The sequence below is a fragment of the Amblyraja radiata genome, chromosome 28 (assembly GCF_010909765.2).
Source record: "Amblyraja radiata isolate CabotCenter1 chromosome 28, sAmbRad1.1.pri, whole genome shotgun sequence".
NCBI classification, from domain to species: Eukaryota; Metazoa; Chordata; class Chondrichthyes; order Rajiformes; family Rajidae; genus Amblyraja; species Amblyraja radiata.
The window spans coordinates 4,037,259-4,055,116 of NC_045983.1; the positions used below are offsets into that span (position 1 = coordinate 4,037,259).

At 46.9% G+C, this 17,858-nt stretch overlaps 1 protein-coding gene across 1 annotated transcript in view; it reads left to right on the plus strand.

The window, feature by feature from the left end:
- The window catches only part of cuedc1 (CUE domain containing 1), a 92,675-nt gene extending 90,620 nt beyond the window's left edge, over positions 1 to 2,055 (plus strand). Inside the window, exons 10-11 of the mRNA XM_033045619.1 lie at positions 152 to 221; positions 1,171 to 2,055. Of these exons, the coding sequence (XP_032901510.1) occupies positions 152 to 221; position 1,171 (71 nt within the window). The 3' untranslated portion in view covers positions 1,172 to 2,055. The remainder of the gene's footprint in view (positions 1 to 151; positions 222 to 1,170) is intronic.
- Positions 2,056 to 17,858: the final 15,803 nt, after the last annotated feature.

Consider the following 17,858-nt stretch of genomic DNA (forward strand, 5'->3'; position numbering starts at 1 on the left):
ACCTCAGTACATGTGACAATAATAAACCTAAACTGTACGCTCCATGCAGCTCCGTGACTGAAAGGGACCTGTGAGAAATGTTCTCTTCAGAAAGTGATTGCCAGTATATTTGTTATTCAGCTGCTTGATGCCTGGTCTGTCTGCCTTTCAGATGAAGAAATCCAGTTCAGAAAACAGACGTTGCAGGAGGCAGATGAAGAAAATAAGGAGAGAGATTTATGGTAAGCTCAAAGCAATCCTCTTTCACCAAGGCCTATTAGACATCGGCAAGACCCAGCGTAGAGTCGGCGGCCATTTCGCTGAACACTTGCGCTCGGTCCTTCAAGGCCTACCAAAAATTAAATTAAAAAAGTTAATTTCTCGACTTGAATGGAAATGGAAAGCAAATGGCATATTGGCCTTTATAACAAGAGGAATCGAATATAGGAGCAAAGAGGTCCTTCTGCAGTTGTACAGAGCCCTAGTGAGATCACACCTGGAGTATTGTGTGCAGTTTTGGACCCCTAATTTGAGGAAGGACATTCTTGCTATTGAGGGAGTGCAGCGTAGGTTTACAAGGTTAATTCCCGGGATGGCGGGACTGTCATATGCTGAGAGAATGGAGCAGCTCGGCTTGTACACTCTGGAGGTTAAAAGGATGAGAGGGTATCTCATTGAAACATATAAGATTGTTAAGGGCTTAGACACGCTAGAGACAGGAAACATGTTCCCGATGTTGGGGGAGTCCAGAACCAGGGGCCACAGTTTAAGAATAAGGAGTAAGCCATTTAGAACGGAGACGAAGAAACACTTTTTCTCACAGAGAGTGGTGAGTCTGTGGAATTCTCTGCCCCAGAGGGTGGTGGAGGCCGGTTCTCTGGATACTTTCAAGAGAGAGCTAGATAGGGCTCTTAAAGATAGCGGAGTCAGGGGATATGGGGAGAAGGCAGTAATGAGGTACTGATTGTGGATGATCAGCCATGATCCCAGTGCTGGCTCGAGGGGCCGAATGGCCTACTCCTGCACCTATTGTCTGCAGTCGGGATCGAACCCGGGTTTTGGCACTGTGAGGCAGCAACTCTACCGCTGCGCCACCGTAGCTGTGATTTCCCTTCAGGTGAAGGTCAACATGAATTGGACTGGGCCTTGTCTGAGTTGTTTAACTGCACTTTGTGTTCCTTCCTCCCACAGATCCTGACAGCCTTGGACTGAAGGAGCCGTTCAGTGCTTACACAAAAAAGGACAATTAGTCTTAACAGATGAAGCTGGTGCCAGTTAATGTATATCCCTTCATCTGCTTTTTAATCACTTTTTCTGCAATGATTGAGGCACAATTAAATGTGTGGGGGTGGGGACGGAGAGATTCAGGTCACCACCATTGTAAGTCAAGGGTCTGGGGTGCACTTGCACTTCTTTAACCTTGCAGTTCTCTGATGCTAGATGTATATTTTAGTCTAGACCTGGGACACAAGGAATTGCAGATGCAGGATTACCGAAAAAGAGCCAAAGTGCTGGAGTAACTCCGCGGGTCTGGCATCACATATCTTGCCCCTTCTCTCTGTATCTCACACTTTTTGTCCTTTCATCTCTGGCCTTTGGTCAACCCGCTACCTATCAAAACCCCGCTTGCCCGTATCCACCTATCACTCACCAGACTATATCCCACCCCCCACCTACCTCCCCCACAATCAATCTGAAGAAAGGTCCCGACCTGAAACATCACCTTGTCACCACCTTGTCACCTGATCTGCTGCGTTACTCCAGCACTTTGTGTCTTTTATTTTAAGTCTTGACCTTGCAGTTCTCTTGACCTTGACTTACAATGGGCAGAGCACCATCAGAGAGATGGGACGAGTTTTTAACTGTAACCTTGTATTCCAATATATTTTGATAGAAAAGGCCTTCTGCAGGCATTGAATTGTATTTCGTATGGACTGATTCAACAATGTATTAATTCTTTAATTCAGTAATTATATTTGTCAAATTATGTCTTCTCACTTTCGATGTGCCTAATGATGTACTGTACGCGACAGACCAGAATGCATAAAAATCACATAAATATTCCTCTTGTACTTATTGGGATGTTTTTCCTTTATTCCATTTATTTTAGTTATAGAGTCATAGAGCAATACAGCGTGGAAACAGGCCCTTCGGCCCTACTTACCCACACCGGCCAACTAGCTACACTAGTCCCACCTTCCCGCGTTTGGCCCATATCTCTCCAAACCTGTCTTATCCATGTACCTGTCTAACTGTTTCTTAAACTTAGGATTAGTCCCAGCCTCGACTACCTCTTCCGGCAGCTCATTCCATACACCACCACTCTTTGTGTGGAAAGGTTACCCCTCAGATTCCTATTAAATCTTTTCCCATTCACCTTAGACCTATGTCCTCTGGCCCACGATTCACCCACTCTGGGCAAGAGATTCTGTGCATCTACCTGATCTATTCCTCTCATGATTTTATACACCTCTGTAAGATCACCCATCATCCTCCTGTGCTCCAAGGAATAGAGTCCCAGCCTACTCAACCTCTCCCAATAGCTCAAACCCTCTAGTCCTGGCAACATCCTCGTAAATATTCTCTGTACCCTTTCCAGCTTGACAACATCTTTCCTATAACATGGTGCTCAGAACTGAACACAATACTCTAAATGCGGACTCACCTACGTCTTAAGGGCCTGTCCCACTTGGCCGTCATTTGTGCCTCATTTACGCGTCATATGTAAAATAGGTCCACACGTCGTTACGCACGACGTCGCGCGCAAATCGCGCGTCATCATGCTGTCTGGTGCGCGTGACGTCATTAGAAAACCCTACGGCACGCGGCGACGCATGGTTACGCACGGTGACGTAACCATGTGTCACCACGCGATACACGTGAGACGTCGGGACGCCAATGCGTGCGACGCCAATGCGTCAGCGTGCGTACGTGATACATCATGCAGGTGGCGCGCGAGGATTTTGTGCAGCATGAAATCCTGGAGCGCCGCGCGATACCGTGCGCAACTCCACACTCCTCCACGCTTCTCCATGCGCCCGTCCTGTGCTACCCACACGCTACCCTGCGTCACAACGCGACAACCACATTTTTGGAGGTCGCGTAAATGGCGCGCAAATGACGGCCAAGTGGGACAGGCCCTTTATACATAACTGCAACATGACCTCCTAAATTCTATACTCAATACTCTGACTGATGAAGGCCAAGATACCAAAAGCACATTAGATTATGGATTACAGGATGTACGGAGATGAAGAAGCAATTTGGTGTTGTGAATGTCGACAGATTTGGAAGCTGAAAAGCTTTTGCAAAGTTGTGTTAACAATCCAGCGACGGTGAATGTCAATGGGATACTCAGCAAGTGCAGTCGTTTACGAGAGAGATGGCTCGCCAAGTGCAGATTTTAAAATGTTTACCAGCAGTGCAGCATGAGTAAATGGAAAGGCCACGTGGAGTTGGTGTTTGAAGCAACGGGCGATTTATTGAAACCGATGCGCACCAGGGGACCAGGCAAAGCTGATCTCCTGATCGCGACTTTAGTACAGCTTTTACATTCTCAGCTGACAAGATTACACAGAAAATTGATTAACGGTAAAACTAGGTCTCGATTACAGAGTGGAGGTCACAGAGAGGTAACAAACTTGATTAGTACGGGGGTCAGGGGTTATGGGGAGAATGGGGTTGAGAGGGAAAGATAGATCAGCCATGATTGAATGGCAGTGTAGACTTGATGGGCCCAATGGCATCATTGTGCACCTATAACCTATGAAACTAGGTCTTGATTACAGAATAAAATGACAATCCACGTGTAACTTAGTTGGCAGTAGACCCAACTACTGTGTCACAGTGATGGGCGAACACTGTAACATAATCAATGACGTTCCTGAAACCTGGGCGTCATCACTGCTGCGTTCCATGTCTCTACTTCTGGGCTTTGTCCGCGGTTCCTGTCACCACATTAGCACAATCCACATCCATGTTTACTCGTTATTAGCCTCACTATTCCTTCCCCTACGACGGTATATAAAGTCAACATTGTGCTGCAAAAAATAATGGAACCTGGCACCATGCTAGCAAGTGATGTCCATTGGATCCCAATGGGTGGAATTGGATCCTCGATGCTGAAGATTGTTAGTTTAGTTTAGTTTAGAGATACAGCACGAAAATAGGCCCTTCGGCCCACTGATTCGACACTGACCAGCGATCCCCGCACATTAACACTACACTCCACACACTGGGAACAAGTTATTAGCCCTCACTATTCGTTCCCCTACAACAAGTCGTATTCACGGGGTATGGTATACGTTTACTGGCATTGTTGAGGTGTGTGCTACGACTTAATTAACCCCCACTTTATCACCTCAGAGTCTAAACTGATCTGTCGACTGGTAATGTGTCAGTATATTGTTTTGTTTGGTTTAGAGATACAGCGTGGAAACAGGCCCTTCGGCCCACCGAGTCCACGCCATCCAGCGATCCCCACACACTAACACTATCCTACACACACTAGGTACAATTTGCATTTATACTAAACCAATTAGCCTACAAACTTGTACGCCTTTGGAGTGTGGAGGAAAGCGGAGCATCCGGGGAAAATCCACGCAGGTCATGTGGAGAACGTGCAAACTCAATACAGACAGCACCCGTAGTCGGGATGGAACCCGGGTCTCTGGAGCTGTGAGGCAGCAACTCTACCGCTGTGCCAATGTGTCAATATCCTGCTAAACCCTGCCACCATCAATCCCTGATTATGGAAAAACAAGCATTATTACACCATTCCAAATTAGTTTTGATTCCCCCTCAAGTGTAGTTCTCTCATGGCTGGGAATTCATGACTGTTTTGGGTAAAATGCCGGGTGAATTCTGCCATTTTGTACCCCTAATGCAAGTTTGAGGTGCAAAATAACATTGAATGATTTAAAATCATCCTGGCCTTCGGTCCACACAGGAGAGTCTGGTGCTCGCTGCCCTGCCGAGGAGTTTGTGTAAGAAAGTGATCTGTCACATTAAGGACGGCACACATTGGTGCAGGTGCTGAGTCACAGCGTCAGAGACCCGGGTTCCATCCTGATCGGGGTTGCTGTCTGTGTATGGAGTTTGCACCTTCTCCCCGTGACCGCATGGATTTCCTCCGGGGGCTCCGGTTTCCTCCCACATCCGAAAGACGTTTGGCAGCTGTGGCAGGGCCTGAATGCAATCACCTCTTTCAAGGCGAAAGCAGGAGGCAGCTCAAAAGTCGGTGAAACATCACTCCCTGACAAGCTCAATACGTTTTACGCACGCTTTGATAGGGAGAATACTGATGTGCCTTCCCGAGCCCCCATTCGCTGTGATGGTATTTCAGTCTCAGTCACAGAGGCCGACGTCAGGAAATCCTTCAGAGGGGTGAACCCTCGAAAATGCCTGGACCTGATGGTATACACGGTCGTGTTCTAAAAACCTGTGCGGACCAACTGTCGGGAGTTTTTACGGACATTTTCAACCTCTCACTTCTGAGGTCTGAGGTCCCCACCTGCTTTAAAAGGGCAACAATTATACCAGTGCCCAAGAAGATTAAGGTGACGTGCCTCAATGACTTTCGACCAGTGGCACTAACGCCGGTGGTGATGAAGTGCTTTGAGAGGTTGATCATGGAGCAAATCAACGCCTACATCGACAAAAACCTGGACCCACTGCAGTTCGCTTACCGCCACAACAGATCAATGGTGGATGCGATTTTGCTGGCCCTCCACTCCGCTCTGGACCACTTGGACAACAAAAACTCATATGTCAGGCTGTTATTCATCGACTACAGCTCGGCATTTAATACAATCATCCCCTCCAAGCTGGTTACCAAACTCGCAGAACTGGGTCTCTGCGCATCCCTCTGCAACTGGATCCTCGACTTCCTCATTCACAGACCACAGTCTGTTCGTATTGGTGGAAATGTGTCAGCCTCGATAACAATCAGCACGGGAGCATCTCAAGGCTGCGTGCTCAGCCCCCTGCTGTACTCACTCTATACTCATGACCGCGTAGCCGGTCATAGTGCGAACTCCATCATCAAGTTCGCTGACGACACCACTGTTGTGGGACGTATCACTGATGGGGATGAGTCGGAGTATAGAAGAGAGATCGAGCAACTGTCCATATGGTGCCAGCGCAATAACCTGGCCCTCAACACCAGCAAAACCAAGGAACTGATTGTGGACTTTGGAAGGAGTAGGATGGGGACCCACAGCCCCGTTTATATCGATGGGTTGATGGTTGAAAGGGTCAAGAGCTTCAAATTCCTGGGCGTGCACATCTCTGAAGATCTTTCCTGGTCCGAGAACACTAATGCAATTATCAAGAAAGCACATCAGCGCCTCTACTTCCTGAGAAGATTACAGAGAGTCGGTATGGCAAGGAGGACTCTCTCTAACTTCTACAGGTGCACAGTCGAGAGCATGCTGACCGGTTGCATCGTGGCTTGGTTTGGCAACTTGAGCGCCCTGGAGAGGAAAAAATTACAAAAAGTAGTAAACACTGCCCAGTCCATCATCGGCTCTGACCTTCCCTCCATCGAGGGGATTTATCGCAGTTGCTGCCTCAAAAAGGCTGCAGTATCATCAAAGACCCACATCCTGGTCACACACTCATCTCCCTGCTACCTTCAGGTAGAAGGTACAGGAGCCTGAAGACTGCAACAACCAGGTTCAGGAATATTTACTTCCCCACAGCCATCAGGCTATTAAACCTGGCTCGGGCAAAACTCTGATTATTAATAACCGATTATCTGCTACTTTATCAGTTTATTTATTCATGTGTGTATATATTTATATTATGGTATATGGACACACTGATCTGTTCTGTAGTAAATGCCTACTATGTTCTGTGTGCTGAAGCAAAGCAAGAATTTCATTGTCCTATACAGGGACACATGACAATAAACTCACTTGACTTGACTTGACTTGACGTGCAGGTTTGTAGGTTAATTGGCCTCAGTGAATTATCCCCTAGTGTGCAGGGGGTGAATGCAAAATTGGGATAACCTTGAACTAGTGTGAACGGGTGATCGATGGTTGGTGTGGACTCGGTGGGGTGAAGGGGCTGTTTCCAGACCATATCTCTAAACTGAACTAAAATTAAGCTAAATTTGGCGGGGAAAAAGCAAGGAAACAGGCCCTTCGGCCGAACTTGCCCACGCAAGCAAGATGCCCCATCTCCGTTAGTCCCACCTGCCTGAATTCGGCCCGTAATTCTTTCCTATCCATGTACCTATCCAAATGCCTTTTAAATGTGGTGATAGTACCTACCTCAACTACCTCCTCTGACAGCTCACTCCATATACCCACAACCCTTTGTGTGAAAATGTTACCCCTCCGGTTCCTATTAAGTCTTACCCCTCTCACCTTAAACCTATGTCCTTTGGGTCTTGATTCCCAATCTGGGTAAAAATATTCTGTGCATTCACCCAATCTATTCCCCTCGTGATTTTATAAACCTCTATAAGCTCACCTCTCATCCTCCTGCAAGTCCTAGCCTGCCCAACCTCACCCTATAGTTCAGGCCTTCAAAGTCCTGGCAACATCCTCGTAAATCTTCTCTGCACTCTTTCCAGTGTAAAGACATCCTTTCTGTAGCAGGGTGACCAAAACTGAACATAATACTCCAAATGCGGCCACATCAACCTCTTGTTCAACTGCAACATAACGTCCCAACCTGTACACTCAATGCCCCGACTGATGAAGGCCAATGTACCAAGCGTTTGCCTATCACCCGATCTACTCGTGACGCCACTATCAAGAGTCAAGAGAGTTTTATTGTCATGTGTCCCAGATAGAACAATGAAATTCTTACTTGCTGCAGCACAACAGAATATGTAAACATAGTGCACTGTAAACAATATAATAAACGCGAGGAAAAAAACATTCAGTGTGTATATATACACACACACTCACAAATACTCACATATATATATATATATATATATATATATATATACATACACACATGCACACATACGTACACACTATCAGGGAACTACCGGTATGTACCTGGAAAATTACATAAACACAATTCAGAGGGAAGGTGTTCCATGTCGACCAGGCCAGGCCAATGTCTACAACTCCTTTGTGTAGAAAGGAACTGCAGATGCTGGTTTATACCAGATATAGGCACAAAGTGCTGGAGTAACTCAGCGGGTCAAGCAGCATCTCTGGAGCAAAAGGATGGGTAACATTTTGGGACGAAACCCTCTTCAGCCTGACAGTAGCGGGAAGGGAACAGGAGGCCAGAAAAGGCCAGAACAAAGGAGGGTCGGCAACAGATGACCAAGGAAGGGTGGAGCCCACAATGGTCCATTGTTGGCTGAGGAAGAGGTGATAATGTAAGGGATACAAGGATGTGAACAGTGGAACTGGCAGGACGACTAGGGTGGGGAGGTGGGGAGGTGGGGAGAGAGGGACTGCAGGAGTTACTTGAAATTAGAGAAGTTAATGTTCATACCGCTGGGTTGTAAGCTGCCCAAGCAAAATATGAGGTGCTGTTACTCCAAGTTGCGTACTTTTGTTAAATATATAAAACATACTGAAGAACCAGTGGCAAAGAACTTGAGTACTTGAAACCATAAGGATAGGAGTGATAGGAGCAGAATTAGGCCATTCGGCCCATCAAGTCTGCTGCACTCCACCATTTAATCATGGCTATCTCTCCCCCCTCATCCCATTCTCCTGCCTTCGCCCCACACCCCTGAAATATATTGGTGGGGGAAAATAAAAGTCTGTAAATTCTGGACATCTGAATCGAGGACAGAAAGTGCAGGGAACATTCGGCAGTTCAGGCAGCATCTGTGGGAAAACATAAAGTAAAAGTGAAACTAAACTTTATCCTGATGCTTGTTACAACTTCTGTGGCTATATGAAAGGTGTCTCTGATCATTCACGGCATTTGGCCCATGGTTGCATTTAGACCGCATCGTGTTTCCTGTTCAAAGAAATACATCGTTTCATCGCAGATTAATAGAAACATAGAAAATAGGTGCAGGAGTAGGCCATTCGGCCCTTCGAGCCTGCACCGCCATTCAATATGATCATGGCTGATCATCCAACTCAGTATCCTGTACCTGTCTTCTCTCCATACCCCCTGATCCCTTTAGCCACAAGGGCCACATCTAACTCCCTCTTAAATATAGCCAATGAACTGGCCTCAACTACCTTCTGTGGCAGAGAATTCCAGAGATTCACCACTCTCTGTGTGAAAAATGTTTTCCTCATATCGGTCCTAAAAGATTTCCCCCTTATCCTTAAACTGTGACCACTTGTTCTGGACTTCCCCAACATCGGGAACAATCTTCCTGCATCTAGCCTGTCCAACCCCTTAAGAATTTTGTAAGTTTCGATAAGATCCCCCCTCAATCTTCTAAATTCTAGCGAGTACAAGCCGAGTCTATCCAGTCTTTCTTCATATGAAAGTCCTGACATCCCAGGAATCAGTCTGGTGAACCTTCTCTGTACTCCCTCTATGGCAACAATGTCTTTCCTCAGATTAGGAGACCAATGGGGCGGCAAGGTGGCGCAGCGGTAGTTGCAGCCTCACCACGCCAGGGATCGATCCTGACCTCGGGTGCTGTCTGTGCGGAGTTTGTACGTTCTCCCTGTGACCGACAATTAGCTTTAGTGTAGTTTACTTTGGAGATACAGCACAGAAACAGTTCCTTCGGCCCACCGAGTCCACGTCTACCATCGACCACCCGTACACACCAGTTCTATGTTATCCCACTCTCTCATCCACTCTCTGTACACTGGGGCACAATTAACCTACAAGCCCACACGTCTTTGGAGTGTAAGAGGTAACCAGAGCACCCGGTGAAGACCCACACGGTCATGGGGAGAACGTACGAAATGCACACAGACAGCACCCGAGGTTGGGATCGAACCAGGGTTTCTGACATGTGAGGCAGCAACTCTACCGCTGCACCACTGCGCCACCTATTTATTCCCATATATTCCCCATGCCCCTTTTAAACCATGTATGTTCACAATCTATGTACTGTTTCACAGAAAGGCACAGAGTGAGGACATTTTATTGATTGTCTAATAAAAGCAAAATAGAATTGGACCTTTCTGTACAACCTTTGAGTTTTTATGGCTTTTATCCTCTCCTGGGGATGCCTGAATGCTTCTGGCTTCTCAGCCAAGCGTGCTGTTGACACTATTAGTCCACATACCTACAAGAGGCTCTTTTCTCATCTTGGCCCTGAAGACTCGGAGCTTCATTGCCAAGATTCCTCAGAAATTCAGCTGCATATCATCCAATATTTTTTTAACGTTAGGATATCCGTTGAGGGATTCTGTTCTGCCAAGTGAGGTCAAGATGGGGATATCTCTCTATTTGGAGCTCCAGGCCAGAATGTGAGCTGTTTTTGGCGCCGTATCTGCGGAAGGATGTGCTGGCGTTGGAGAGGGTCCAGAGGAGGTTTACGAGAATGTTCGATGGAATGATTGGGTTAATGTATGAGGAGCATTTGATGGCTCTGGGCCTGTACTCCCTGGAGTTTAGAAGGATGAGGGGGGGGGGGGGACCTCATTGAAACTGCTGAATAGTGAATGGCCTGGGATAGAGTGGATGTGGAGAGGATGTTTCCACCAGAGGGCATAGCCTCAGAATCAAAGGACGTACATTTAGAAAGAAGATGTAGAGGAATTTCTTAAACATGAGATTGAGAAGTTACCATTTAATGTTTGCACACTGGCAGTAAAGTATCTAGTAAGTAAGTTTATTGGCCAAGTATTCACATACAAGGAATTTGCCTTGGTGCTCCGCCCACAAGTAACAACATGACATACAGTGACAGTTACGAATGACTCAGAAAACACTAAACATTAATAATAATAAAACATTAATGATAAAACACCATTGATCAAGCGTGTGAACCAACAAAATACCTAAAAATATATACATAAAATTCTACGTTATATCGGTGAACTTGACCTTGGTTGATGTTTTAGTTTAGTTCAGAGATAAAGCATAGAAAAAGCCCATCAGCCCATCGAGTCCATGCCGAACTTCACTCACCCGTTCACACTATTTCCCAGTTATCCCACTTTCTCATCCACTCCCTACACACTGGGGGCGATTTGCAGAGGGCCAATTAACCTAAAAACCCGCATGTCGTAGGGATGTGGGAGGAAACCGGAGCACCCGGATGAAACCCACGTGGGTCACAGGGAAAACATGCAAACTCCACACAGACAGCACCCCAAGGTCAGGATCGAACCTGGGTCTCTGGCGCTGTGAGGCAGCGGCTCTACTCGCTGTGCCACAGTGCCGCCCCTGTGTATAGGCACATAGAGCACAACAGTACCTTGGGTAGGTGCTGATTTTTCTTCCTGGCAAACTGAACGAGTATGTGTTCAGTCACAGAAGATCCCACAATGTCAGTCACAGTGCAGAAAGTCTGTGGTGAGTGTCTGGAATATTCTTGTGGAGAAGAAGGGTGTGTGAGTGAGAACCATGTATACGGAAATAAGTGTTTTGCTTAGTTTACAGATACAGCCCGGAAACAGGCCCTTCGGCCCACCGCGTCCGCACCGACCAGCGATCCCCACTCATTAATACTATCCTGCACACACTAGGAACAATTTACTCTTATACCAAGCTGGTTAGCCTACAAACCTGTACGTCTTATCCACGCAGGTCACGGGGAGAACGTACAAACTCCATACAGACAGCACCCGTAATCAGGAACAAACCCGGGTCTCTGGTGCTGTAAGGCAGTGATTCCCAACCTGGGGCCATATGGCCCCAAAGGAGGGGCCATGGCAAATTTCAGGGGGGCCACAGAAAAATTTGGGGATTTAAGGGGCCACAGGTTCAATGAAGGGGGCCACAGTTCTAATAAATTTAAATCTATGTAGTTGAAATATTTTTGATGTTTGTGGAATAGAATAAAAGAGAATATATGTGCAATTAATAGACACTGATATTTTTATGGAAGGTATTATAATATTGAAGTACTTTTTTTCCGCTAATAATGTCAGGGGGGGGCCACAGAAAAATCAAAAGATCCCAAGGGGGCCATGTGCTAAAAAAGGTAGGGAACCACTGCTGTAAGGCAGCAACTCTACCGCTGCGCCACCGTGCCGCCCCAAGCGGGTGAAAGAGATGGCGGTGAGAGCCGGCATAGACCCGATGGACCGAGTGGCCTCCCTCCTTCCGTGCCTTTGGAAAACATGAACATCTCGGAGGTGATCATGGGGATGCAGCATGTCTTTACTCGGTTCGATCATGGAAAGTTAACCTCAACCCAAGAGAGTGCTACCTTTCAGTCTGAAGAAGAGTCCCGACCCGAAACATCCCCTATCCTCTTTCTCCAGAGATGCTGCCTGTCCCGCTGAGTTACTCCAGCACTTTGTGTCTATCTTCGGTGTAAACTAGCATCTGCACTTCCTTCCAACACAAGAGTGAGCGAGGTCGAGAGTGTTTTATTGTCGTCTCAGACAGAACAATGAAATTCTTCTTTGCAGAAGCACAACAGAATATGTAAACAAAGTATTCTGTAAACAATATAATAAACTATATATATATGTGTGTGTGTTTGTGCGTGTGTATGTGTGTTTGTATGTGTATATATATATATATATATACACTGACATTTTCATTTATTATATTATTCAGAATCAGAATCAGAATCAAATTTTATTCGCCAAGTATGTTTTGCAACATACGAGGGATTTCACTGGCCTATTTACTGGCCTTATTTACAGAATATTATGTGTACATATTATATTGTGCTGTATGTATATATATGAACGTATGTATTTATACATGTATACATACATACATACATACATACATACATACATACATACATACATACATACATACATACATACATACATACATACATACATACATACATATGTACATACGTAACGATAATTTACAGAATCTAATTAACCTACAAGCTTGCCTTCCGATTTAAATAAAATGTTAATAAGGTCCACCTTCCAGTCTGGGTCAGTATTATTCCACTCAGCTTCAGTGTGGAGAGGGGAAGATGGAATTTTGTATGTTAAACTTTTTCTATAAACTATCTTAGTTTGCTTTAGTTTAGGTTAGAGATACAGCGCGGAAACAGGCCTTTAGGCCAACCGAGTCCGAGCCGACCAGCGATCCCCGCACACTAGCACTATCCTACACACATTAGGGACAATTTACAATCTTACCAAGCCAATTAACCTACAAGCCCGCACGTCTTTGAAACGTGGGAGAAAACCGGAGCACCCGGAGAAAACCCACGTGGCCACAGGGTGAATGTACAAACTCCGTGCAGACAGCTCCCGTAGTCAGGATTGAACATGGGTCTCTGGCGCGGTGAGGCAGCAACTCTACCTCTGCGCCACCGTGCCATCCTCAGATACAAGTTCATACACACGCACACTCAAACACGCACAAAGAAGCATGTGTGTAACGTAGAGATTTCTGTATCTGAACTTTTTTCTTAATAAAGTGAATGATGCTTTGTTTGTCAATAGTGATCTTCAGTTAAAATAAACTTGTGTGTTCGACTGTCAGGGAATTCTGCTCCTGACCCTGTTTGTTATTTGATGTTTAGGATTCCAATTCAGTGAAATAATCAAAGTTAATTCAGACGCAGCTTTGATGATCTTGAATGTGTAGAAAGGAACTGCAGATGCTGGTTCATACTGAAGATAGACTCAAAGCTCTGGAGTAACTCAGCGAGTCAGGCGACATCTCTGGAGAGAAAGGATGGGTGAACCCTTCTTCAGACTGAAAGCCTCACATAACTCCCACAAAACCTATTTTCTTTGTTTCTATGTTTATATCACCCCCTCAGCCTCCTGTGCTCCAAGTCCCAGCCTGCTCAACATCTCCCTATAGTCCGAGTCCTGGCAACATCCTCGTCTGGAGTGGGATTTGAGCCCGGAATCTAGACAAACAAGGGCAGTGTTACCTGATGGTGGCTGACACTGTGACAAAGCGCTGGTTGACACAGAGAAATGAAGCCAAGCTCCTTAGAGACAGCTTGTGCAGTGAAGGAATTTGACCCGCTCCATCTGAGGGGGACGGGAGATCCTTTACTCTCAGTGCAAAACTACCCAACACAGTGCAACACTACCCTGGCTTTCAATGAAAGGGTCCCATCTTGGTCACCATCTCCATTTTATCCTAACTTTAATTTAGAGATGCAGCACAGAAACAGGCCCTTCAGCCCACTCAGGCCATGCTGACCAGCGATCCTTGTACACTAGCACTATCCTCACCAATACACACTTACTCATACACACTCACACACAAATGGACACACACACATTTTCACAGACACGCACACTCACCCACACACACTTTCACAGACACACACACACACACACACACAGTCAGAAATGAAAATTGAAAATGTCGTAAAAACACAACAGCTTTGTCATGACTTGTGGTATGAACATCAGAATTGATGCTTCAGGTCAGTCTGAAGAAGAGTCCCGACCCTTCCTTCTCTCCAGAGATACTGCCCGTCCTGCTGAGTTACTCCAACCCTTTGTGTCTGTCTTTAATACTTTATACCTTCTGCTTGAGCACAAACAGACAAACGAGCAAACGATAAAAGTGCAAAGTCAAAAAACAATGCCCCCAAGTCTGTGTTGTTTAGGTTTAGTTTAGTTATGAGATATAGTGCGGGAACAGGCCCTTCGGCCCACGAGCCGCACTGACCAGCAATCTCCGCACATTAACACTACCCTACACACAGGAGGGACAGTCTTCACACATACACCAAGCCAATTAACCTACAAACCTGCACGTCTTTGGAGTGTGGGAGGAAACCGGGGTTCTCTGAGAAACCCCACGCAGGTCAAGGGGAGAACGTACAAACTCCGTACAGACAGCGCCCGTAGCCAGAATCGAACCGGGATCTCTGGCGCTATAAGTGATGTAAGGCGGCAACTCTACCGCTGAGCCACCGTGTCACCCACCATGTAGGGGGGTGGTGGAGGCAGATGGTGGGGAGGTCAGTACCCGTGTTGGAATGGGCGGTGTTCACCACTTTTTGTAATCACCTTCACTCCTGGGCGTTCAAGTTGCTGAAACAGACCGTGATGCAACCTGTTAATATGCTGTCTACCTCACACCTGTAGAAGTTCAAGACAGTATTCGTTCACAGTTCATAGTTTGGTTAGTGTTTTGTAGTTTTAGTTTTAGAGATACAGCACGGAAACAGGCCCTTCGGCCCACCAAGTCCATGCTGACCAGCAGTCAGTAACACTATCCTGCACACATGAAGGACAATTTACAATTTTACCGAAGCCAATTAGCCTACAAACCTGTGTGTCTTTAGAGTGTGGGAGGAAATCGGAAACCCTGGGGGAAACCCACGCAGGTCACGGGGAGAACGTACAAACTCCATACAGACAGCACCCGTAGTCAGGATCGAACCCGGATCTCTGCCGCTATAAGGCAGCAACTCTACCGCTGCGCCACCGTGCCACCCGAGAGTATTCAAGAGCCTGATGATTGTAGGGAAGAAGCTGTTCCTGAACCCAGTGGTCACGGTTTTCAGACTCCTGCATCTTCCTCCCGGTTCTGGTAGCGCTGTGAGTCTGCTGCCTCGCCTGCAGCAGGTTCGTTGTTTCGAATTTTTTTGTTTTTTTTAATTTGTCCAAAAGTATGTTGTAGTGTTTCTCTGTCTGTCTTGTGTAGGGGTGGGGGGGGTGAGGGGGGGGGAATAGGGGTGAACCATTTTCAGGCTCCTACCTTGAAGGAGTGGCGGCTTTCTTCCCCCCCCTCCTCGCGGCCTTACAGCTGGTTTGGTGCGGCCTTTCCTGGAGTCGGGCCCAGAGCTTCAGCGGCAGCGCAGCGGGGACTTGTAGCATCGCGGACCCCCTTGCCGGGGCTCGCCGGAGAAGCGCTCCGACCGCTGACCTGCGGCCTACAACATCCTGGAGCCTCAGTCTGTGGAGCTTCTGGCGGCAGGCGTGGAGCGGGCCTTTCATCGTGGAGCGGGCGATCCCTCACCGGGGGTCGCTGGAGAAGAGCTCCGACCGCCGGCCTGCGGCCTACAACATTTGGAAGCCTTGGTCTCCGGTAAGGAGGTGGCTGATTTGGGAGCTCCAGGCCGCGGTGTGTGCGCGACCTGTCCCAACGTCGGCGATCCAACCATCCTGACCGAGGGCTTGAACATCGGGCCGTCTGTAGCGGCGACTACGGAGGGTCAGGGCCCCGACCACGGGTGAACAAGGGAGGGGGAGGAGGAGGACTGTCTGAACTGTACTGCCTTCCACCGCAGTGAAGAATGCTGTGGTGGATGTCTGTGTTGAATTATGTTGTATATTGTGTCATTTTCTAATTGTAACGCTGCATGGTAAATTACATTCCACTGCACCTTATGGTGCATGTGACAAATACATTTGAACTTGAACTTGAGCTCGATGGCAGGAGTGAAATGAGAGCGTGGGGAGGATGGTGTCGGTCTCTGATGTACTGGTGGCCATTTTGAGGCAGCAACAACTGTTCCTGTTGTTCATGTTCTTATCTGCAATCCTTGGCTTGTACGTATTTACTTGACTCCAACTCCACGTCTGATAATGAGACTGTTTCTAAAGATGTACTGCCCAAACCCACCAGTAGTGGGCTCCTGGGCTTTTTAAAATGGATTGCAGTAAGCAGTTCCCCTCAATATGTGGTGCTGTAATGTGTTAAATATAGGCACAAAGTGCTGGTGGGTCAGGCAGCATCTCTGGAGAAAAAGGATTGATGACATTTCAAGTCAAGTCCCTTCCCCAGAAATGTCCTACCGAAATGTCACCCATTCCTTTTTCTCCAGGGATGCTGCCTGACCTGCTGAGTTACTCCAGCACTTTGTGTCTATCTTTGGTGTGAATCATCACCTGCTGTTTTATGTTTCTGGGTATAAAGTGCTAATGCAATAAAGAGGAACTGCAGATGAGGATGAGGGGTGATCTTATAGAGGTTGTAAAATCATGAGATAAATAGATCGGGTAGACGCACAGAGTTCCTTGCCCAGAGTAGGGGAATTGAGAATCAGACATAGGTTTCAGGCAACTGAACCATCCGACCAACTAGAGAGCAGTCTTGAGCTATAATCTACCTCATTCGAGACCCTCAGACTATCTTGCACTCAACGTTATTACCTTTACTCTGTACCAATACACTGTGGACCACTGAAGAAGGGTTTCGGCCCGAAACGTCGCCTATTTCCTTCGCTCCATAGATGCTGCTGCACCCGCTGAGTTTCCCCAGTAATTTTGTGTACCACTGTGGACCACTTGATTGATCAAGCCCTTCATTTCCTGCATATCCAAGCGCTCATATAAAAGCATCTTAAATGCCACTATCATTTAGTTTAGTTTAGAGATACAGTGCGGAAACAGGCCGTTCGGCCCATCGAGTCCGCACCGACCAGCGATTAACACTAAACTACACACAAGAGGGAAATTTTACATTCATACCAAGCCCATTAACCTACAAAACCTGTACGTCTTTAGAGTGTGGGAGGGAGTCGAAGATCTCGGAGAAAATCCCACGCGGTCACAGGGAGTACGTACAACTCCATACAGACATCACCCGTAGATGGGATCGAACCCGGGTCTCGGGCGCTGTGACGCTGCAACTCTCCTTCAGCGCCACTGTGTCGCGGGCATGTATAGTCTCTCCACTGACTGGATAGCACGCAACAAAGAAGCTTTTCACTCTACCTCGGTACGCGTGACAATAAACTAAACTAAATAACAAATTAATGAAAGCAGGGTTAAAAGTCCTTTGGTGTCTCAGGACTATACATCTGGTTTGGGAAGCATCCCTTCTCCGTTATAAATAATTCTATGCCTCTTTTACCTAAAAACTACAAACCCAGAGCTTCACTGGCTGTGTGGAGCAATGCT